Source organism: Mytilus californianus, unplaced genomic scaffold, assembly GCF_021869535.1.
Source record: "Mytilus californianus isolate M0D057914Y unplaced genomic scaffold, xbMytCali1.0.p SCAF_11, whole genome shotgun sequence".
Classification (NCBI taxonomy): Eukaryota; Metazoa; Mollusca; class Bivalvia; order Mytilida; family Mytilidae; genus Mytilus; species Mytilus californianus.
In genome coordinates, this window is record NW_026262593.1 from 39,026,741 (window position 1) to 39,043,771 (window position 17,031).

At 34.5% G+C, this 17,031-nt stretch overlaps 1 protein-coding gene across 1 annotated transcript in view; it reads left to right on the plus strand.

Moving 5' to 3' along the window:
* LOC127720901 (uncharacterized) overlaps positions 1-17,031 on the plus strand; it is a 212,232-nt gene that overhangs the window by 107,126 nt on the left and 88,075 nt on the right. Inside the window, exons 26-35 of the mRNA XM_052227641.1 lie at positions 1,299-1,449; positions 2,524-2,676; positions 3,561-3,712; positions 4,131-4,269; positions 5,053-5,268; positions 5,630-5,696; positions 8,491-8,654; positions 9,212-9,339; positions 11,001-11,148; positions 11,800-12,051. Of these exons, the coding sequence (XP_052083601.1) occupies positions 1,299-1,449; positions 2,524-2,676; positions 3,561-3,712; positions 4,131-4,269; positions 5,053-5,268; positions 5,630-5,696; positions 8,491-8,654; positions 9,212-9,339; positions 11,001-11,148; positions 11,800-12,051 (1,570 nt within the window). The remainder of the gene's footprint in view (positions 1-1,298; positions 1,450-2,523; positions 2,677-3,560; positions 3,713-4,130; positions 4,270-5,052; positions 5,269-5,629; positions 5,697-8,490; positions 8,655-9,211; positions 9,340-11,000; positions 11,149-11,799; positions 12,052-17,031) is intronic.

Consider the following 17,031-nt stretch of genomic DNA (forward strand, 5'->3'; position numbering starts at 1 on the left):
AAATCCCTACCTACTTACCCTATTTTTTCAAGATGTAACTTGAACCACTTGGTTTTGTACACCGGTCTCCTGTGGATCCTGCCTTAAATTTTGATTGATACTTACTCCAATCTTTCAGATTATCAAAGAAAAACTTGCTGCTTTTTTCTAAACACATTAAGGGCATGAAATTTAAGGATTAAGATGGAGCTAAACCAGGAACTAAATTAAAAAGAGTACTAAATTCTAAAAATAAAAACAATTTATGTCAATGAAATTACAAGTAAGATGAAGAAAAAGATGACAAAAATAGAAGAGCTGCATGAGGAATTAATAAACTTCTTTTTTCATTTAAATCACTGACATTCTATAAATGTCTTTCAAAGTAATCAAATATATAATTTCAAATGTAATGAATGCGACATAAACGTTTAAAGCTTAAAATTTAATCAAAGTATGGAAATAATGCCATGGCCAATTATTATATTATACAGAGACCAAAATGTATAATTAACCACCAAACCTGCTAAAACATAACATGTCCATAAAATAGGATGGAGTAAATGTATTGAGCCATTATTGATGAAACCTACTAAGTAATAGGGTTAAAATCAAGTGATATTGTAGGACCACCAGAATTTTGGTCTTGGTGGTTAAAATCCACCAGGAAAAAAAAGATTTCGAGAACTCTGATGGCAGCAAATTAATTGTCGTGTTTTGAAGCGGAAGTTTACCGATTGTCACCTTTGTAAACAATCAACAAAGAAGCATAGATATTGAGGTCAGCAGGTGTATAACATGTACAATAAGATATTGTTTATTTCGATGACTGCGCAATGTTTATGTTTGTTAACTCCTTCTGCCAATTTGGTTTTCCCCTTCGCACTTGCATATTGCGATCACCGGATTTTTACTCGAAAGGTCACGCTGAGGTCACTGCATACGGAAAACATTTCGGTGAATTATTGTCTGGGAAGCCAATAATTAAAAAAAGTAAATTTCTTCTAAATTTGGACAAACTAAAGAATTTTCTTCAGAAAAAAGTATATGTACATAAGTTTTATAATAAAAACTAGCCATTTAGTTATAAAAAACATATGCATCAATTTTATTTAATTTGAAGTTTCATATGACTTTAAAAGTATAAGCAAATCAATAATCTTTGTTTTCTGTAAAGTACTCTTGATATTTATGTTTATTTTTGTTGTTGGGTGGCTGTCTAATTGAAGTATATACCATATCTCCCAATATCTATGCTGTAAAGGGAACTAAGAGATCACAGATTACTCTCATCTAATTTATTTAATTATTATATTTAGGATGTTACGATTGGAGCAGGCTCAGTTATAGGTGCACTTGGGAAGCTCCTTAAAGACACTAGTCCTAGTTTGGAAAATGAAAATGCAGAAACTGAGGACATGCCAGAATTAAGTGGTGATTCTCCAGGCACAGATGTTGAAAAAATCAAGGGTATGATATCTAAAAAAGTTAGTTGTATAGGCTTTACTCTCTAACTTAAATTGTTTGTAAGAATATTCAGGCAAAGATACTTAAATATGATAAAAATTTGCTTTTCATCAGTCTGTTTGTTTTCTTGTTTAAATTGTTTTACATTTTGTTGGGGCCTTTTATAGCTTACTAGATTGTGTAAGTTTTGCTAATTGTTGAAGCCTGTACAGTAACCTTTTGTTAGTTACTTACATCATTTGGTCTCTTGTGGATATTTGTCTCATTGGTAATCATACAACTTCTTTTTAGCTCACCTGGCACATGGAGCCAAGTAGGCTTTTCTCATCACTTGGCGTCAGTGGCGGATTCAGAATTTTCATAAAGGGGGGCCACCAGACTGCCTTAGAGGGGGGCCGCTCCAGTTATGCTTCAGTGATTCCCTAAATAATCAACCAAATTTTTCCCACAAAAGGGGGGCCTGGGCCCCCCCTAAATCCACCTCTGGGCGTTCATCATCCTTTAGTGTCATTAATTGTTAACTTTTATAAGAACTTCTCTACTACTACAGTGTCAAATTTAACCACACTTATGCATAATCATTATTTGGTTATTTTCTTTAAAAATTGTGTCCTAAAATTAACAGCAATAGGAGATTAACAAAAAAGGGATTTTTATCATGAAATATATTCTAGTCTACAATGTTGGTGAGCAAAAGAGGCTCTTTAGGGTCTAGTTATTTTTGTATGTGTTCAATGTGTGCAAATTTTGACTTTTAGGGTCAAATTTGCAATTTTGACCTTGATTTTACAGTTCACTGAAGATGGACACATACTAGCATGGTGTCCTAGGAATGTGTATTCTTGTTTCATCCCACTTTGTCTATTATATAAATACACTTTTCAAAGAATGTATTCTTTCTGTGCATATTTCATGGTATGTAGTTGTATGATGATGTGTAGCAAAAATTTTTGAATTGGAAGGTGTTTGATAACACAAAGCTCAACTTAACATGGAGCCCTTGTGTATGTATTTATCTCTTGTGTTTGATATTTATGTATAATTTTTTATACTTTTATTCTTGATATTTTTTTTAAGAAAACAGTAATAGCATGTTTGGAAAGCTAAAAACATTTACCAGTGGAAGTGGAGGAGAATCAGATGAAACTGATTTGTCCAGTGGATTTGATTGGTCTGGTGGTAATGGTGTATCAGAAGGAAGTTCAGGGTCTGGTGGATTCAATATTAAAGGTAAACACTAAATTCTACCTGATATGCAGTATTTATGGCCATAATTATCTCTCTTACTACTAAGGTTTCAGAATGGGACACATAAGTATGCTAATCTGCTGGCGTCAGCATCATTCATAAACTATGTTTATTGACTTTTTTGGTCATGTGTATTTTTCTTTGATGAGAAATAGGATAATTATATTTGGTATATTGGATTCTTGCAAGGTCTACATGTACATCAGACAAGATTCACCTGACCTCAACCCTATTTTATGATCAGAAATCTAGAAGATATGATTAGGTCAGTTTCTCAGATACTGTAAGCAGTAAGTCGTCTTATTTTTGGTGTATGAAATGATTGAAAGGTTAACATGTCTGACAGCAGGTTTCATCTGACTTGACCTCATTTCCATGGTTCATTGGTCAATGTAAATGTTCTGTGTTTTGGTCTGTTTCTGTCTGTAAGGTAATATAAAAATAAGAAAATGTGGTATGAATGCTAATGAGACAACTTAATCCACCAAAGTGTAAAGTGGATGGAAGTAATCATAGGCAACTGTACTGCCTTCAACAATGAGAAAAACCCATATGGTATAATTGGCTATTTGTTTGTCAGGCAAGTATCATCTGAACTTGACGTCATTTCATGGTTCATTGTTCAACCTTAAAATTCTTGAGCAAGTACAAAATTTGGTGGTTTTCTCTTTCAGACAGGTAGTATATCATGGTCACTTACCTAATGGGACAGTTGTTAAAAAAGTTAATGTCGAACTCTGGATGATGAAGTTTAATAAAACAATGTCATTGATCTTATAATTTACATATTGCTCTCCACTCATATTAATTGGTTATTGATATATGTATAAATTTAAACTGTTCTTCCTTTATGTCTATATTTAAAGATGCATTTAGTGTTTTGCTGAAGAAGGCAAACAGTTTCCTCAAGAAGTTCTCCCTGAAGAAAATAAGAATGGGAACAATTATTGATTTTCTTGACAAACTTGGAATGGATGAGTCGAAGGAACAGATGGCAGGAGTAATAAAAACAATTAAGGTTAGAATATTTTCAATTTTCTGTACATACAGTCAAACATGCCTTCACGGTCACCTGCCTCTAAAGGTCACTTTCAGACCCTCCCAAATGTTTTTCTATATAAGTTAACTCCTTTCAGTGGTCACCTGTCTAATGTGGTCAGCGGTCACCTAATTTTCACACAAAATCGTCATTTGAACTTTTAACTAAAAGATGGCTATCTTACAATTTGAGTGAGTGACAAATTCCATTTTTTTGTGATGGAAAACTTCAGAAACTATTCTAATCTAAACCCCCCGCCCCCAAAACAAAAAACAAATCTGCCAACTTCAAAGAACCATTAGATAAATGGAAAGAAATAGAGGTTGCATTTTAGTCACTATGAGTAGTACATTGAACGGTTTGAAAATATTTAATGCTAATTTACATTGTGTTGTAGAGGTTAATAGACAATAAGCCTTGTTTCAACCCCCGGCAAGCCACTGATGATGAATTAGATGAGGAATTATTAGAACGAGGTCAGAAGACTGGTGGAAGTAGAGATCAGATGATTAAAAGACTTCTTACAAATAGCAATCGTATGTATTTTTATCTCACCTATTTCTTTTTTTTCTTTGTTTGTGTGTATAAACTCCATTCACCAAGTTTTGGGATGAATTGATGTTTGTTTAGTCTCCAGTGAGTAGTCATGGTCTATTGACTTTGAAACTTTTGCTTAGTTTTACATGTATTAGTTTGTGATTAGATCAGTTTAAGATGAACCACTAATGTTAAGTCATTGATAGTTGGTATGCAAATACCAAAAGTCTCATTAATCCATGGAGATTATATAGCCCCACCCCCTAATCAAGGTTCATCGACTTTGTAACTTTTACATAATTTACAAGTTAATGTTTGTGTTTAGGTTTGTTTAAAGGGAACAACTTATAATAAATCAATGGTATTTGGTACTCAGTTTTATAAGCATTGGCATTTCTCATTTCCTTTGGGTTATTTGGTCCTGCAACATAAATCATAGTTCATTGACTTTCAATGATTTGCATAGTTTACATGTTTAGATATTGCCATTTTGATTCAATATTTGCATTATAGTATCAAAATTACAAAAAAGGAAAGACATAGTGGTCAATGGTATTTGGTATGCAGTTGTATTAGCATTAGCTCATTTCCGTGGAGATTGTTAAGCTCTGTACTTTCAGTCATGGTTCATTGACTTTTAATATTTGCATAACTTACATGTTAAAGAATTGCTATTTGAATTTCACATTTGCATTATCAAAATAACAAAAAGGCGAGACATATCCACGTGTCAACAGTTTATTGTTTTATGTTGCAAGAAAATTATTTAATTTGTTTTTTAGAATGTCCTCTACTGTCAGCTTTGCTTCCATCAGATTTGTATTGTACTTTTGATTCTATGTGTATGGGTGTGGAATGCTGTGTAAACGTGAAAGTACTGGTTTTTCTTCGCACTGTAAAGGTATTTGCTAGACTTGATCCAGACAAGATGGACTTCCATTTTGGAGTTGATGAGTATAAAGGAACTGTTTCTTTTGGAAGTGGATCATTGACTGATGGTAGTATTTAATTAACTCTATACAGAATTTACAAAATCGGCACCCACAGCCATTAAAAAAGTTGACTCAATTAAGACTCCATGCTGTACTTAACATAATGACTTCATATGTGGTCAGCAGTTTGACGGTGATGAGTTGTAATATATGAGCAATTTTCTTCAGATCTGCTTCCTTTTTGCCAATACTTTTTTTTTTAATATGATGTAGAAAAATAAATATTTTTGTCACACTTTCCTCAGGAATTACTGAATAGAATTATGAACACAACAACACATGCAATTTCTTGTTAATTTTGAATTGTTGCTATATTATTCTGTCAGCATCGGTCAGAAACATTTATTTTTACCTCTATATATTTTAGGAATAGAAAAAGACATTGATACGGGAATAGAAATTTCAGTTGCTGGTGGAATTAGAGTTATTCTGAGGTTAAAAGTGAAAACTATCTACATATCTATTATAGGATTTTGGGGATATTGTCAGAGAAACAAAAATCCAAGCCCCAAAAAACTAAAATGTTGAGGAAAAATGTACAATCTTCAGTGACAGGGCCTCTAAAGAGTCTTTATTCATTCCATTCTTATTTGTACATCAGTGACAAGGTAAAGTGAAAGCAAATGATAGGAAAACCAAATTTGTAGTAAAAAGCCTGTTAAGACAATGCATGGTATTAAACAAAATACTTTGATTTCTTTTTATGCCCCTGCGACACAAAATGTTGAGGGGCATATTGATTTACCCCTGTCCGCCAATCCGTTTGTCCATCCGTTTGTCCATCAGTCCGGAAAAAGATACTTGGTTTGTCCGGCGATCTTTTCCTACAGTTTTTGAGCTACAGCTTTAATATTTTGTAGGATGTTTCTACACATAATAGAGGTGTGCTTGTCCACAGGATTTTGATTTTTTTTTCAAATATTCTCAAAATGCCAGGTATTTGGACTTGGTCATTTTTTTGTACTAAAAGTCAGAAAGGGGGATGTTAGATATTCACAAAAACCAGTAGTTGAACTCAATTTCCTTCTTACTTGCTATATAATTGAAAACAAGGTTTGTACTACTACAGTTTAATGTCCCTAATGCGATTTTTTAGTATTGTCAAATATTGCCAAATATTTATAAAAAAATCAATACTCACTGCAGGAAGTTGAACTTGGTAACCACTGGAAATAGAAAGTTGAAAGCTTTTGGCTGGACATTCAGTCCTGCGAGTGTAGACATACAGAATGAAGATAAAAGATTGATCATCATAAATAGTGTTTAAATTCATTTCTTATGGTTTAAGGCGGGGCATCATTTGTGTCTTACAGACAGCGCAACAATTTCAAGTTGTATTTCAACATCACTATTTGTCAAATCTAAAGTATGTGGAACTATACTCATGCATATGGCAGAGCAGAGGGGGCATCGTCCATACCTAGTTTTATCTAAACATGAAAAAAACATGAAAACAATCTACCCTAATCCCAAAAGTCCTACTATTGTACTTTTTAAGTAAAAAATATAATAAAAGGTGAAGTCAATTATTTTTTTCACTTTCCTAATACTCTTTTGATATAACTGTACTGGTTTCTGGTTGAACATTGGCTGATACTTTCATGTGCAGGAGTCAACCAATGTGGCCACCATTGATGGTATTATTGCTTGTTGGATAATATGTAAAAAAAAATGCTAATCCAATTGGGTCCAATTTGACAGTAATGTCAAAGATATGGACCAAATGCTGTTCTTTATTTATTCTGATAGTTGGAAAAAATTGATATAGAAAAATAAATGCGGAAAAAATATGTGAATGCATACCTGACAACTTTTGAAAATCCCCATGGGGGTTTTAGGCGTAACAACAATTTCATAGGTTACAATTTTTTGCGGGTTTTTTTCGCGCACTGTTTTGTGCTCTAGAAAATGTGTCATATGTTTTTTTTATATGATAAACTGGTGATGAGCTTATAAGCCCTTTTTAGCTCACCTGGCCCTGGCCCAAGTGAGCTTTTCCCATCACTTGGGGTCCGTCGTCCGTCATTAATCTTCTCCTCTGAAACTACTGGGCCAAATTTAACCAAACTTGGCCTAAATCATCATTAGGGTATCTAGTTTAAAAAATATGTTTGATGACCCCGCCTGCAAACCAACATGGCCGACATGGCTAAAAATAGAACATAGGGGTAAAATGCAGTTTTTGGCATATATCTCTGAAACTAAAGCATTTAGAGCAAATCTGATGGGGTAAAAATGTTCATCAGGTTGAGATCTATTAGCCCTGAAATCTTTAGACGAATCAGACAACCCATTGTTGGGTTGCTGCCCCTGAATTGGTAATTTTAAGGAAATTTTGCAGTTTTTGGTTATTATCTTGAATATTATTATAGATGGAGATAAACTGTAAACAGCAATTATGTTCAGCAAAGTAAGATCTACAAATAAGTCAACTTGACCAAAATTGTCAATTGACCCCTTAAGGAGTTATTGCCCTTTATAGTCAATTTTTAACAATTTTTTCATAAATTTTTGCAATCTTTTACAAAAATCTTCTATACTTAATCTACTGGCCAAATAGAATTAAAATTAGCCACAATTTTCAATAAGGTATCTTGATTGAAAAATGTATCCGTTGACCCTGCCATCCAACCAACATGGCCGCCATGGCTAAAAATAGAACATTGGGATTTACTATAGAAGTCTAAGGGAAAATTGTAAAAAAAAAACAATTTCAAATGGTCACATCTTGAAAACTAATCCAAGTTCAGACCTGTATCAAGCTTGAATATTGTGTCCATTTTTGCCACAACTGTTCAGGGTTGGACCTCTGTGGTCGTATCCAGCTGCGCTTGGCGAAGCAGTTTATTATCATTTGGTAATTCAATAACAAGAATGACAAAACTGCATCTTTGAATTTTGTCAATCAGCCATGCTTTTCTTCTTAAGCTGTGTAAGAACCTTCTTGCAGATGAAAATTTACTTTGATAAACAGACAAAGAATACATTGTTCCAAACAAGTTCAAAATTTAGCACGTTTGCAATAATCAAGAGAAACAATGAAAAGTTCAAAATCAGGAACAATAAATTTTTTTTGTGTAGAGTTTCACAAAATCGTATTTTAGAGCTTTTTTCTCAATCTATGAGCGTGCAATTGTGGCAAGGGGTCAAAATCATGTAGTTCACATCTAAATCCTGAAAGTTAGCAGGTATGTGAATGTTATATTTATACATAATTTTTAATTTTAGTGTTAAAATCAGATTAGTGGAAAAAGTATTTATTGTAACTGCTGGGTTAGGATTTTGTAATGTAGACGATTGGAGTAACTGCTTGATTAATATTGAATTCCTCAAAGATGCCAGAATACCTTTTCCGTCCATAGATGCTAATGGAAAATTGGTTTGGCCTAAAGGTATTGTATAATCTTTTAAAATGAAAATTTGTTTACCTTTTACTAATGATTTATATTCTTACATAAAATGGCTGTGTCTGAAAATTTTAGTTGCATTTTTCTCCAGATCTATGAATTAAAGAAGTTCCTAAAATTTGGTATCAATGTTCATGTTAGTATTCTATGCAGTGCGATGCTTTTTCTCATTAATTTCAAATTCCCTTTTGTATGGAATACTTATAGCAGAGGTGCCATTAGAGAGCAATAGTTTACATTACATCTTTATATATAATATACTTTTGTAACTTCTCATTATTAAGATACATAGTACTTTATTCAGATTATCCTTCAATCCCACCTTGTAGCTATTGAATCTTTCTTCTTTTGTTTCTTCATTCTACATTTTAAATTCCTGATTTCAGGTATCTGAATTTCATCTATTATTTGAGTCTACTTATCACATAATGTTAGTGTAAGTAAGAATTAAGTACACCATGAATAGAGTTTGTATTTTATACTATCAGGGATTGATATTATTTACTTTTATAGAGTTTTAAGCTTAGTGCAATTTTTTTCAGTTGATGTAAGAGAGGTATTCAATACAACAAAAATGATAGAGGATTTCAAGAAAAAAGCTAAAGCAGTGTTGAAAAAAACTTTGGAAGACATCAAAGACAAGTTAATTGAAATTTTGGGAATAAAAGAGGTACTTTTTACTTTTAATAGTGTAGCCATGCTTTCCCTTGCCTAGAAAACTTATAACCGCCCTCTATTAGTTGCACTTATGAAACTTTGTTAGCTCTATTGGTAGAGGGGTGACTTACTGTGCAATATGTCCCAGGATTGGTACAGTAGTAATTTTGAAAGACAAATCATGCTCTCCAACAACAAAATCCATGGTGAATAAAAGAGAGTATAGCATGGGTTTGTTGTGGATATTGTTATTATGGTATAATGTCTTAAGGTTTGGGAAATGTGGCAGTGCCCCCCCCCCCCCAATTGGCTTTGTTGGTGGAGTGGTTGGTTACTGTGCATTGGTTCAAAACCATGACTGGTACAGTAGTAATTTTGGGAGACAAGTCGTGCTCCCTGGTTACAAAATCTTTATTTTTTTCTAATCCACACATCTTTACTTGTTGAATGATATGAGCAACAAAATAAATATTAAACAAGAAATGAGATACCAAATTGACAGCTAACTGGGTTTTCTGTATTTTGAAGGTAATCATTGTAGAACTTAAGCTGACAGCTTGTACAAATGAAATTAATGTATCCTAATGTATGGCACTTTTGGGCTTGTTTGGCCTGCCACTTTCTGTACCTGTTTTCCAATCTATAAATAATATGTACTGAATGGTAAAAGTGAAAAGAGTTGATTTCAAACATGGCCTAAATTTCATTATAAGTAACAGCATATTTAAAATTTGAAAAGCAATGGCTGAACAGTTTTTAAGTAATTACATTGAAACGACACACAGCTCATTTTTCCAATCTACTGAACTGTAAAAGTGAAAATACAGAATATAGAACTTGACCTCAATTTTCTTATATTATCAGTAACAACAATTTAAAATGTGAAATGCATTTAATTTGGTTGAATGGTTCATAAGTAATTGTACAGAAACGACATAAAGTGCCATTTTCCAATTTATCAAGGACAATAACTCCTGAACGGTAAAAGTGAAAATTGTCATTATCGAAATTGACCTCCATTTTGTCATCAGTAACAACATATTAGAAATTGAAAAGCATTGATTAAATGGTTCATAAGTTTTTGTATGGAAACTGTTGGCAGCTGCCAGCCTCACACTTGCTGCCTGCCCACTGTACTTCAACATTTAAATAACCATATTTTTCTGTTTGAAAACTGTTTAAAAACTTAATAAGCCATCACCAGATTTTAAAAAGATGCTGAAAATGGTTTATTTCTAATTTAACATGATTCATGACATTCAAGATGGCTGTGATCAAAGATCATATTTGTTTATAGGTACTTCTTAGACACTTTGCTTAAGTCAATTACATATGGACTTTTTTTTTTTTAAATTTTCTGCATTTGAAGAAAAATACTAATGAATGTATTTCAAAATTATGAATACTTGCCGAATAATGGACATTGCCACAGTGTATATATAATATTATGAATACCATTTTTTAGCTAAAATATTGAAATTGCTTTGCTCTTTGCCTACAGATAACCTGTTGGGTCTTCATGAAATAGTCTTTGATTTACTGTATATTAAATAAATTGGAAAAAAAATGCGTCTCATTAGCAAAACACATACCGTTCCCTTGTTTTCTCTATAAATTATGTATATTGTGCAATTATTTATTATGAAGTCTATCATTACAATAATATTTTTCCAGATAATTGGTTATTTGACTACCACCAAACCTTGCTCCAGACCAAATAATCTGACATATACACAAATAACAAAGGAACTGAAGGCAAGGGGGCTTAATTTAACAGGAACGAGAGAAGAAAAAGTTCAACGCATCTTACAGGATGATAGATGTAAGGCTTAATCTCTATAGAATTTATTTTTAACTCTTTCTGTACAAAAACATATTTTTCAATGAGTGTGTGATAGTTTACATTCTAACTTCTAATACTTCAACAACCTCAAAGATTGAAGTGTTTGGAATACTAATGTTCCTGATTCCATTCAACTTTTTTGACCTTGTTCCATACATCAATTACAGATGATGGTGTGTCAACTTAGTAGCAAAAAGAATTTTTAACTCCATTGAGTATATCTGGAATTGTGCCCTTGAACTGAGAAAATTTGATACTGCTAAGTAAGCGAATTGCTGACAAAACTCCTGCTACATGCCTCATCAGATGTTCAAGAAACTGTACATTTTAAAATCCTAACATGAAGATGGACATGCAAGTGGGGCACTGTGGTCCATCGACAAATGCCAGAGTAATTCTCCTTTGAACTTTAGGCATGCAACTCACTTGCTTTGTTAAATGTTATTGAAACTTTGTACATATTTGTCAGATCCTAACATGAAGAGCGTCACATTGAAAGAGCAGCCTAAATGTTGACAAAGCCCAGATTTATGGGAGACTTACAAAAAGTTCTACTGAGCTATCACCATTTTAAGTCACTGTTAGCTTGGGTCCAATAAAAACTGTTCTTCATAATTTCGTATTTTTTAGCCTGTCAACTGAATGGAAAAACTTGGATGTTGCCAGAAATTACCAGCAGTACATTACAAGAGCATATGTACTACACTGTGTCTCCCGACTGTCAGCGTATTGATGCTTGTGTTGACTTTACTATTGAGGTTTTCAAAACCGTGATAACAAAGGCTTTTAATGCCTTTGTTGAAATAGATTTTTGCAGCTTTGTGTTGAAATATGGTTTTGAAGGAATGAATGATTCAATAATACTCATAGATTATAATTGGGGTAAGTTGAATTATCTCTCTGATAACCTAAACACATTAAACTAAATGTATTTAATCGAAAACATTGGGGTCATTTATTTAAACATTGTGATCAGCTTGGGTAATCAATTTCTAAATGTCAAACCTTAGTAAACACTTGACATGCATTACATAAACTATTATTTATTTATTAGTATTGATAGCTCTGACAGGGCTTATTGAAATACACATTTTATTACATTACATACCTCACCTTCATTAATTTAGATATCAGTCCACTCGCTGCATTATTCAACTGGAAACCAGCCAGAAAAAAGAACCATACCCCTGTGATAACCTCTCCCACCTGACTCATGCATGCAATAAACATTCATCATTTCTTTTCCGGTTCCATGGTTCATGCTGCATGCTTTTGAGAAGGAAAAAGTTTTTTGCTAAACCACGTTTTTTCTTTACAGAAAAATTTATAGTTGTATATTGTTTTTGTAATTTGTATTATTTATTTGTTTTATTCGGATAATTTATTTATCTTATCTGAATAATGGCTGATAAAACACCAACTTCGTCAACGCAAGAGGTAAGTGACACACAAACAAATGCCAGTGGTTTGTTTTCCCCTTGGCATTCGGCCACTCATTCGGATGAGTTTTGGGATAGAGGTATGGAGTTTATCCCTGGTGTTTCTGGTGTGTGTCTGGAACAGGACCCAGACCCTGTTAGGACTTTGCCTTTCACTTCTGGTGCTAGTCAGTTGAGGTTATCTAGGCCTAGCAGGGTATCACATACCGTAACTAGGCCTGCTGAGATACCAATGTCTCCTGTTACTTGCATGACAAGTATGCAGGAGACGCTACCAGCTGGCATCAGGAGTGACCCCTTTTCCAGGACTAGGTGGCCTATGAATTTTGCCCACCCTCCCATGCCTATGGGTATGCCCAACTTGCCTCCTTATCCTCAGCCCTTCGATCCGTGAGGCCCCTCGTGGGGGTGTCCAAGTAATCACATAATCACAAATTTTTTCCCAATATAATCACAATATCATTAATTATTTTTTTAAGCAAGATAATCAAACAATCAAAAATACAGTTCTAGATTATCAAAAAATCACTATAAAAACAGCCAAGTAATCACATAATCAAAAACCCCATGAGGAGGCTCATCCGTATTAGTCTCAGTCATTTTGGTCTGGTCAGGGGTTGGTGGAAGGCCGTCTTCAGAATCATCCTCTTTTAAGGATGAGATGAGGACTCTTACCACTTCTATCCATAAGATACAATCAACTGTTAATGCAAAATTCACTGAGTTTGGTAACAGGCTTACCCTTATGGAGTCTAGGGGTCTGTCTAAGGATCCTCCACAGGACCCTCCTAGACCTTTTAGACATCTGGTGGAAGATGATTCTGTTTCCTTGGCTCCTAGAAGCCAAGAAGGTAACTTTCTTGAAGACCAAGGTGCTTCTTCAGAAAATGACAGTATTGGGAGCACAGAGGGAGATGCTATGATTTCTAAGGAACCTTCTTCAGGCAACCTCTGAATGTCTTAGGAGTCTAGTTTATTCTATTCGTAGGGATATGTTGGATATGCCCATGTCTTCTCCCCCAAGAGTTTTGTCTGCCCCTTCAGATTTTATGTCTTGCTCTGGTTTAGTCAAGCCAGATTTGAAGGGGTATCATTCTTTTTCCGAGTCGGGTCATTTCACAACAGCTTTGTCTTTGTTAACTCGTCTTTGGCTGAGAACCATGCCAACACTAGCAAAACTGGTGGAAGTAAGTTCTCTGGTTTCGGACCTGCCTCTTACCAAGGGAAATGCAGATCTAAGGACTTTGAGATTCATGGATCTTCCTTGGGTATGTCAGCTCCTATCTGTGATAAGTCATATTCTGGTTTACTGGGTTCGAAACCTGTGGACGGTCTCAGACTTTCTCAGTCCTCATATGTACAGTTGGAGAATAATCTGAGGTGTCTTATGTTCTTGAGACAGCTGAACACTATTTGTCGGCAGCTGGGTCTCTTTTAAAGGACAAAGAGGAGGAATTTTCAGACTTGAAGTCTATGCTTCTACAGGTAGACAATAGTCTTAGAATGTCTCAATTCCTTCTTGGCACCTTGGCCAATTTTACTCTTGCTAAGAGACAAGAGATTCTTGCAACATCTACTCCAGCAGAGACTTCTCAGTTCTCATCTGTCTAAGGACAAGTTGTTCTCTGTTTCCTTGGATCAGCTACAGGAAGAGGTGAATAAGGCTTCTCCTGTTGTCAAGGTGGATGTTAAGGTCACTGATGGGAAAAGATTTGTCAAGACTACTCAGATTAACAAGCCTTCTTCCTCTCATCAGCCCAAGGCTTCTTCTTCCTCTTCTTCTTCACAGCCTATGAAGAGATCAGCTGTTTCTCATCCCAACCTTTCAGGTGGAAAGAAAGCCAAAGTTGTAAAGGGTAAGAAGCAGGGTAAGTGATGTGTTGTCCCCTCCGTTAAATCCATCCCCACTGGAAGAGGAAAATTATTCTACTCCTTTTCCTCATCTTCCACTTTCTCCTGTTCCAATCAATCTGTCAGTGACACAGGATTCTCAAAAGAATCAGTTGTTACAAGACGAAGTGAACATTCTTATTCAGAAGGGTGTGTTGGAGGAGGTAAATCCTCCATTTCATCTAGGGTTTTATTCCCGACTGTTCTTGGTTCCCAAGAAGAACGGGAAAATGAGACCGGTTCTAGACTTTTCTGTTCTCAATCAGTACCTGGTGGTCCCACATTTCAAAATGGAAACCAACAGGTCAATCAGGTCGACTCTTCATGCAGGAATTTGGACGACCTCTCTAGATTTGATGGATGCTTATTTTCACATCCCAATTTCTCCCAAGCATTTTTTGCGTCGGGTATAATGTTTTTGACCCAACCGTCTGTCAGTCCGTCAGTCCTGTTCTTGTCATCGCAACTCCTCTGAAACCACACAACAGAATTTCATGAAACTTTATAGATAATAAGGACATACTATGAAGATGTGCATATCGACAGGAAATAATGATTCAATTTTTTTTCTAGGAGTTATGCCCCTTTGCACTTATGTTGGGACGTGGGGTATGTGAGCATGCTCACAAAGGTTCTTTAATTTTTACCAGGATTTTTCAGAATGTGGTGTCTTATCTTCATAATTAGGCGGTACTCATTCACTCCTACCTAGACAATTCACGAATCAAGAATCATTGCCGATCTCTTCTGGAGGAACACACCGATTTGGCTATCCTTTTACTCCTCTGAGACTGGGTTTTTTGATTTCATGGGAAAAATCAGAGATAATTCCCAGTCAGAATTTCATTTTCCTGGGAGAACATTTTCAGACTGGTATCGGTCCAGAAGAGAAGGTAATCAAGGTACGTCAGGTAGTCAGTACTCTGATGCAGTTTTCAACTATCCCAGCTTGTCAATTTCTTCAGCTGGTGGGTTTCTTGATTTCAATAATGAATGTCATTCCACTAGGACATCTACACATTCGTCCAATCATGGAAGTATTATATTGACAGGAACTCCAACGAAAAATAAGAACATTCCCATCCCACTGATTTCTTTAAGAAAATAAAAGGTTCCGACTCAGTTTGTCAAGTACGTGATAACTCCTTTGTGGGGTATCTGTGATGCCGCCTTCGCCTGTTCTTTTAATTGAAGCTGGTCTTATCACATGATTTGGTATCGATTGTCTTATCTACCTACCAAAATAAATAAACACGGAAACTCCCGTGGTTATTTGTGAATCGCCACATGAATAACAACACCTGTTTCCGTTCAATAAATGAAGAACAAAGCTGAAAAGATCGAAAAAACTGGTCCATATTTAACAGAATGACATAAGAAAATTAACTGCATTCGGAAAGAGGGCAAGCTTATTTTTAGTTTTGTTGAGTATGTTTTAATCATTGGAACTTGGAAATCAGGAAATATCTGATTAGGAAAATTACATGATTCGGAAGTAGAGTGTTTGCAAAAAATAATGTGATGCACGTGCAGTGTGCCGGATGGTGCCAGATAACTCAAATTTTAAGTTAAAGATTGTAAACTTTTATCGAGTGTTACACAAATATTTATGGTTTTCTCTATCGTAAAATATCGTAAAATGTTATTAACTTATTTATTAAATATGTTTTAAAGACTAAAAGAGGTTAATAATTACACGCATGTGATGACCTCTACATAGCAATATCAGGTTATGAGACATGCAGATGAATCGTTACACCTTTTATAATAATTCCAAAGTTGTAAACAACCTTAAACATTCAACCTAGTCCGAGATTACTCTGACGTCTGACAGATTTATTTTTACGGATGGCTTTAAATATTTCTGGATGCATTTAAAGAACGATCAACATGATGGGCCCTAAGCAGTTTATTTTTTTTTATCATGGAAACCAAATTAGAATTTATTTATGTGTTTAAAAGCTTAACAGTTCTGAAACATCTTACACCGTATGCTAAAGCAATTTATGATTTTGTTTCTTGTTTAATTGCATGAAATATTTGCCATTGGACTTTCAGTAAACAATAAATCAAAATATTTGATATTTTTTCAGATCAAAGCTCTTTAACCCCATCCCCCCACCCCGGCCATCTTTTGGATTAAATTTTTGTTGGAAATTCTTTCATTAAACACTTCAGTAAAATATTTGTCAAAGTTAGCAGTAAAACGCGATAATAATTACTGATAAAAACTTTTCCGTTTACTTTACATGAGAATTTTATGATTTTCAAGCCTAACATGTATATAACAGTTACGCGTGTTTAGCCAACGGCCCTCTCATGAATAAAAATCTTACTATTTTAAAATTGATTGTAACTTAAACTGAAATGTTTATGGCTTGTGAGTATTTTAACTCTTCAGTTTTTTTTTGTTTGTTTTTTTAAACGGTGAAAACAGTCGCGGGGATTTTGTTTCTTTTCTTTTTATTTGTTTTTAAACAGCAAAACCCGTAAAAACAGACATTATATTTGTCATTTACATGGTTGGTAAATG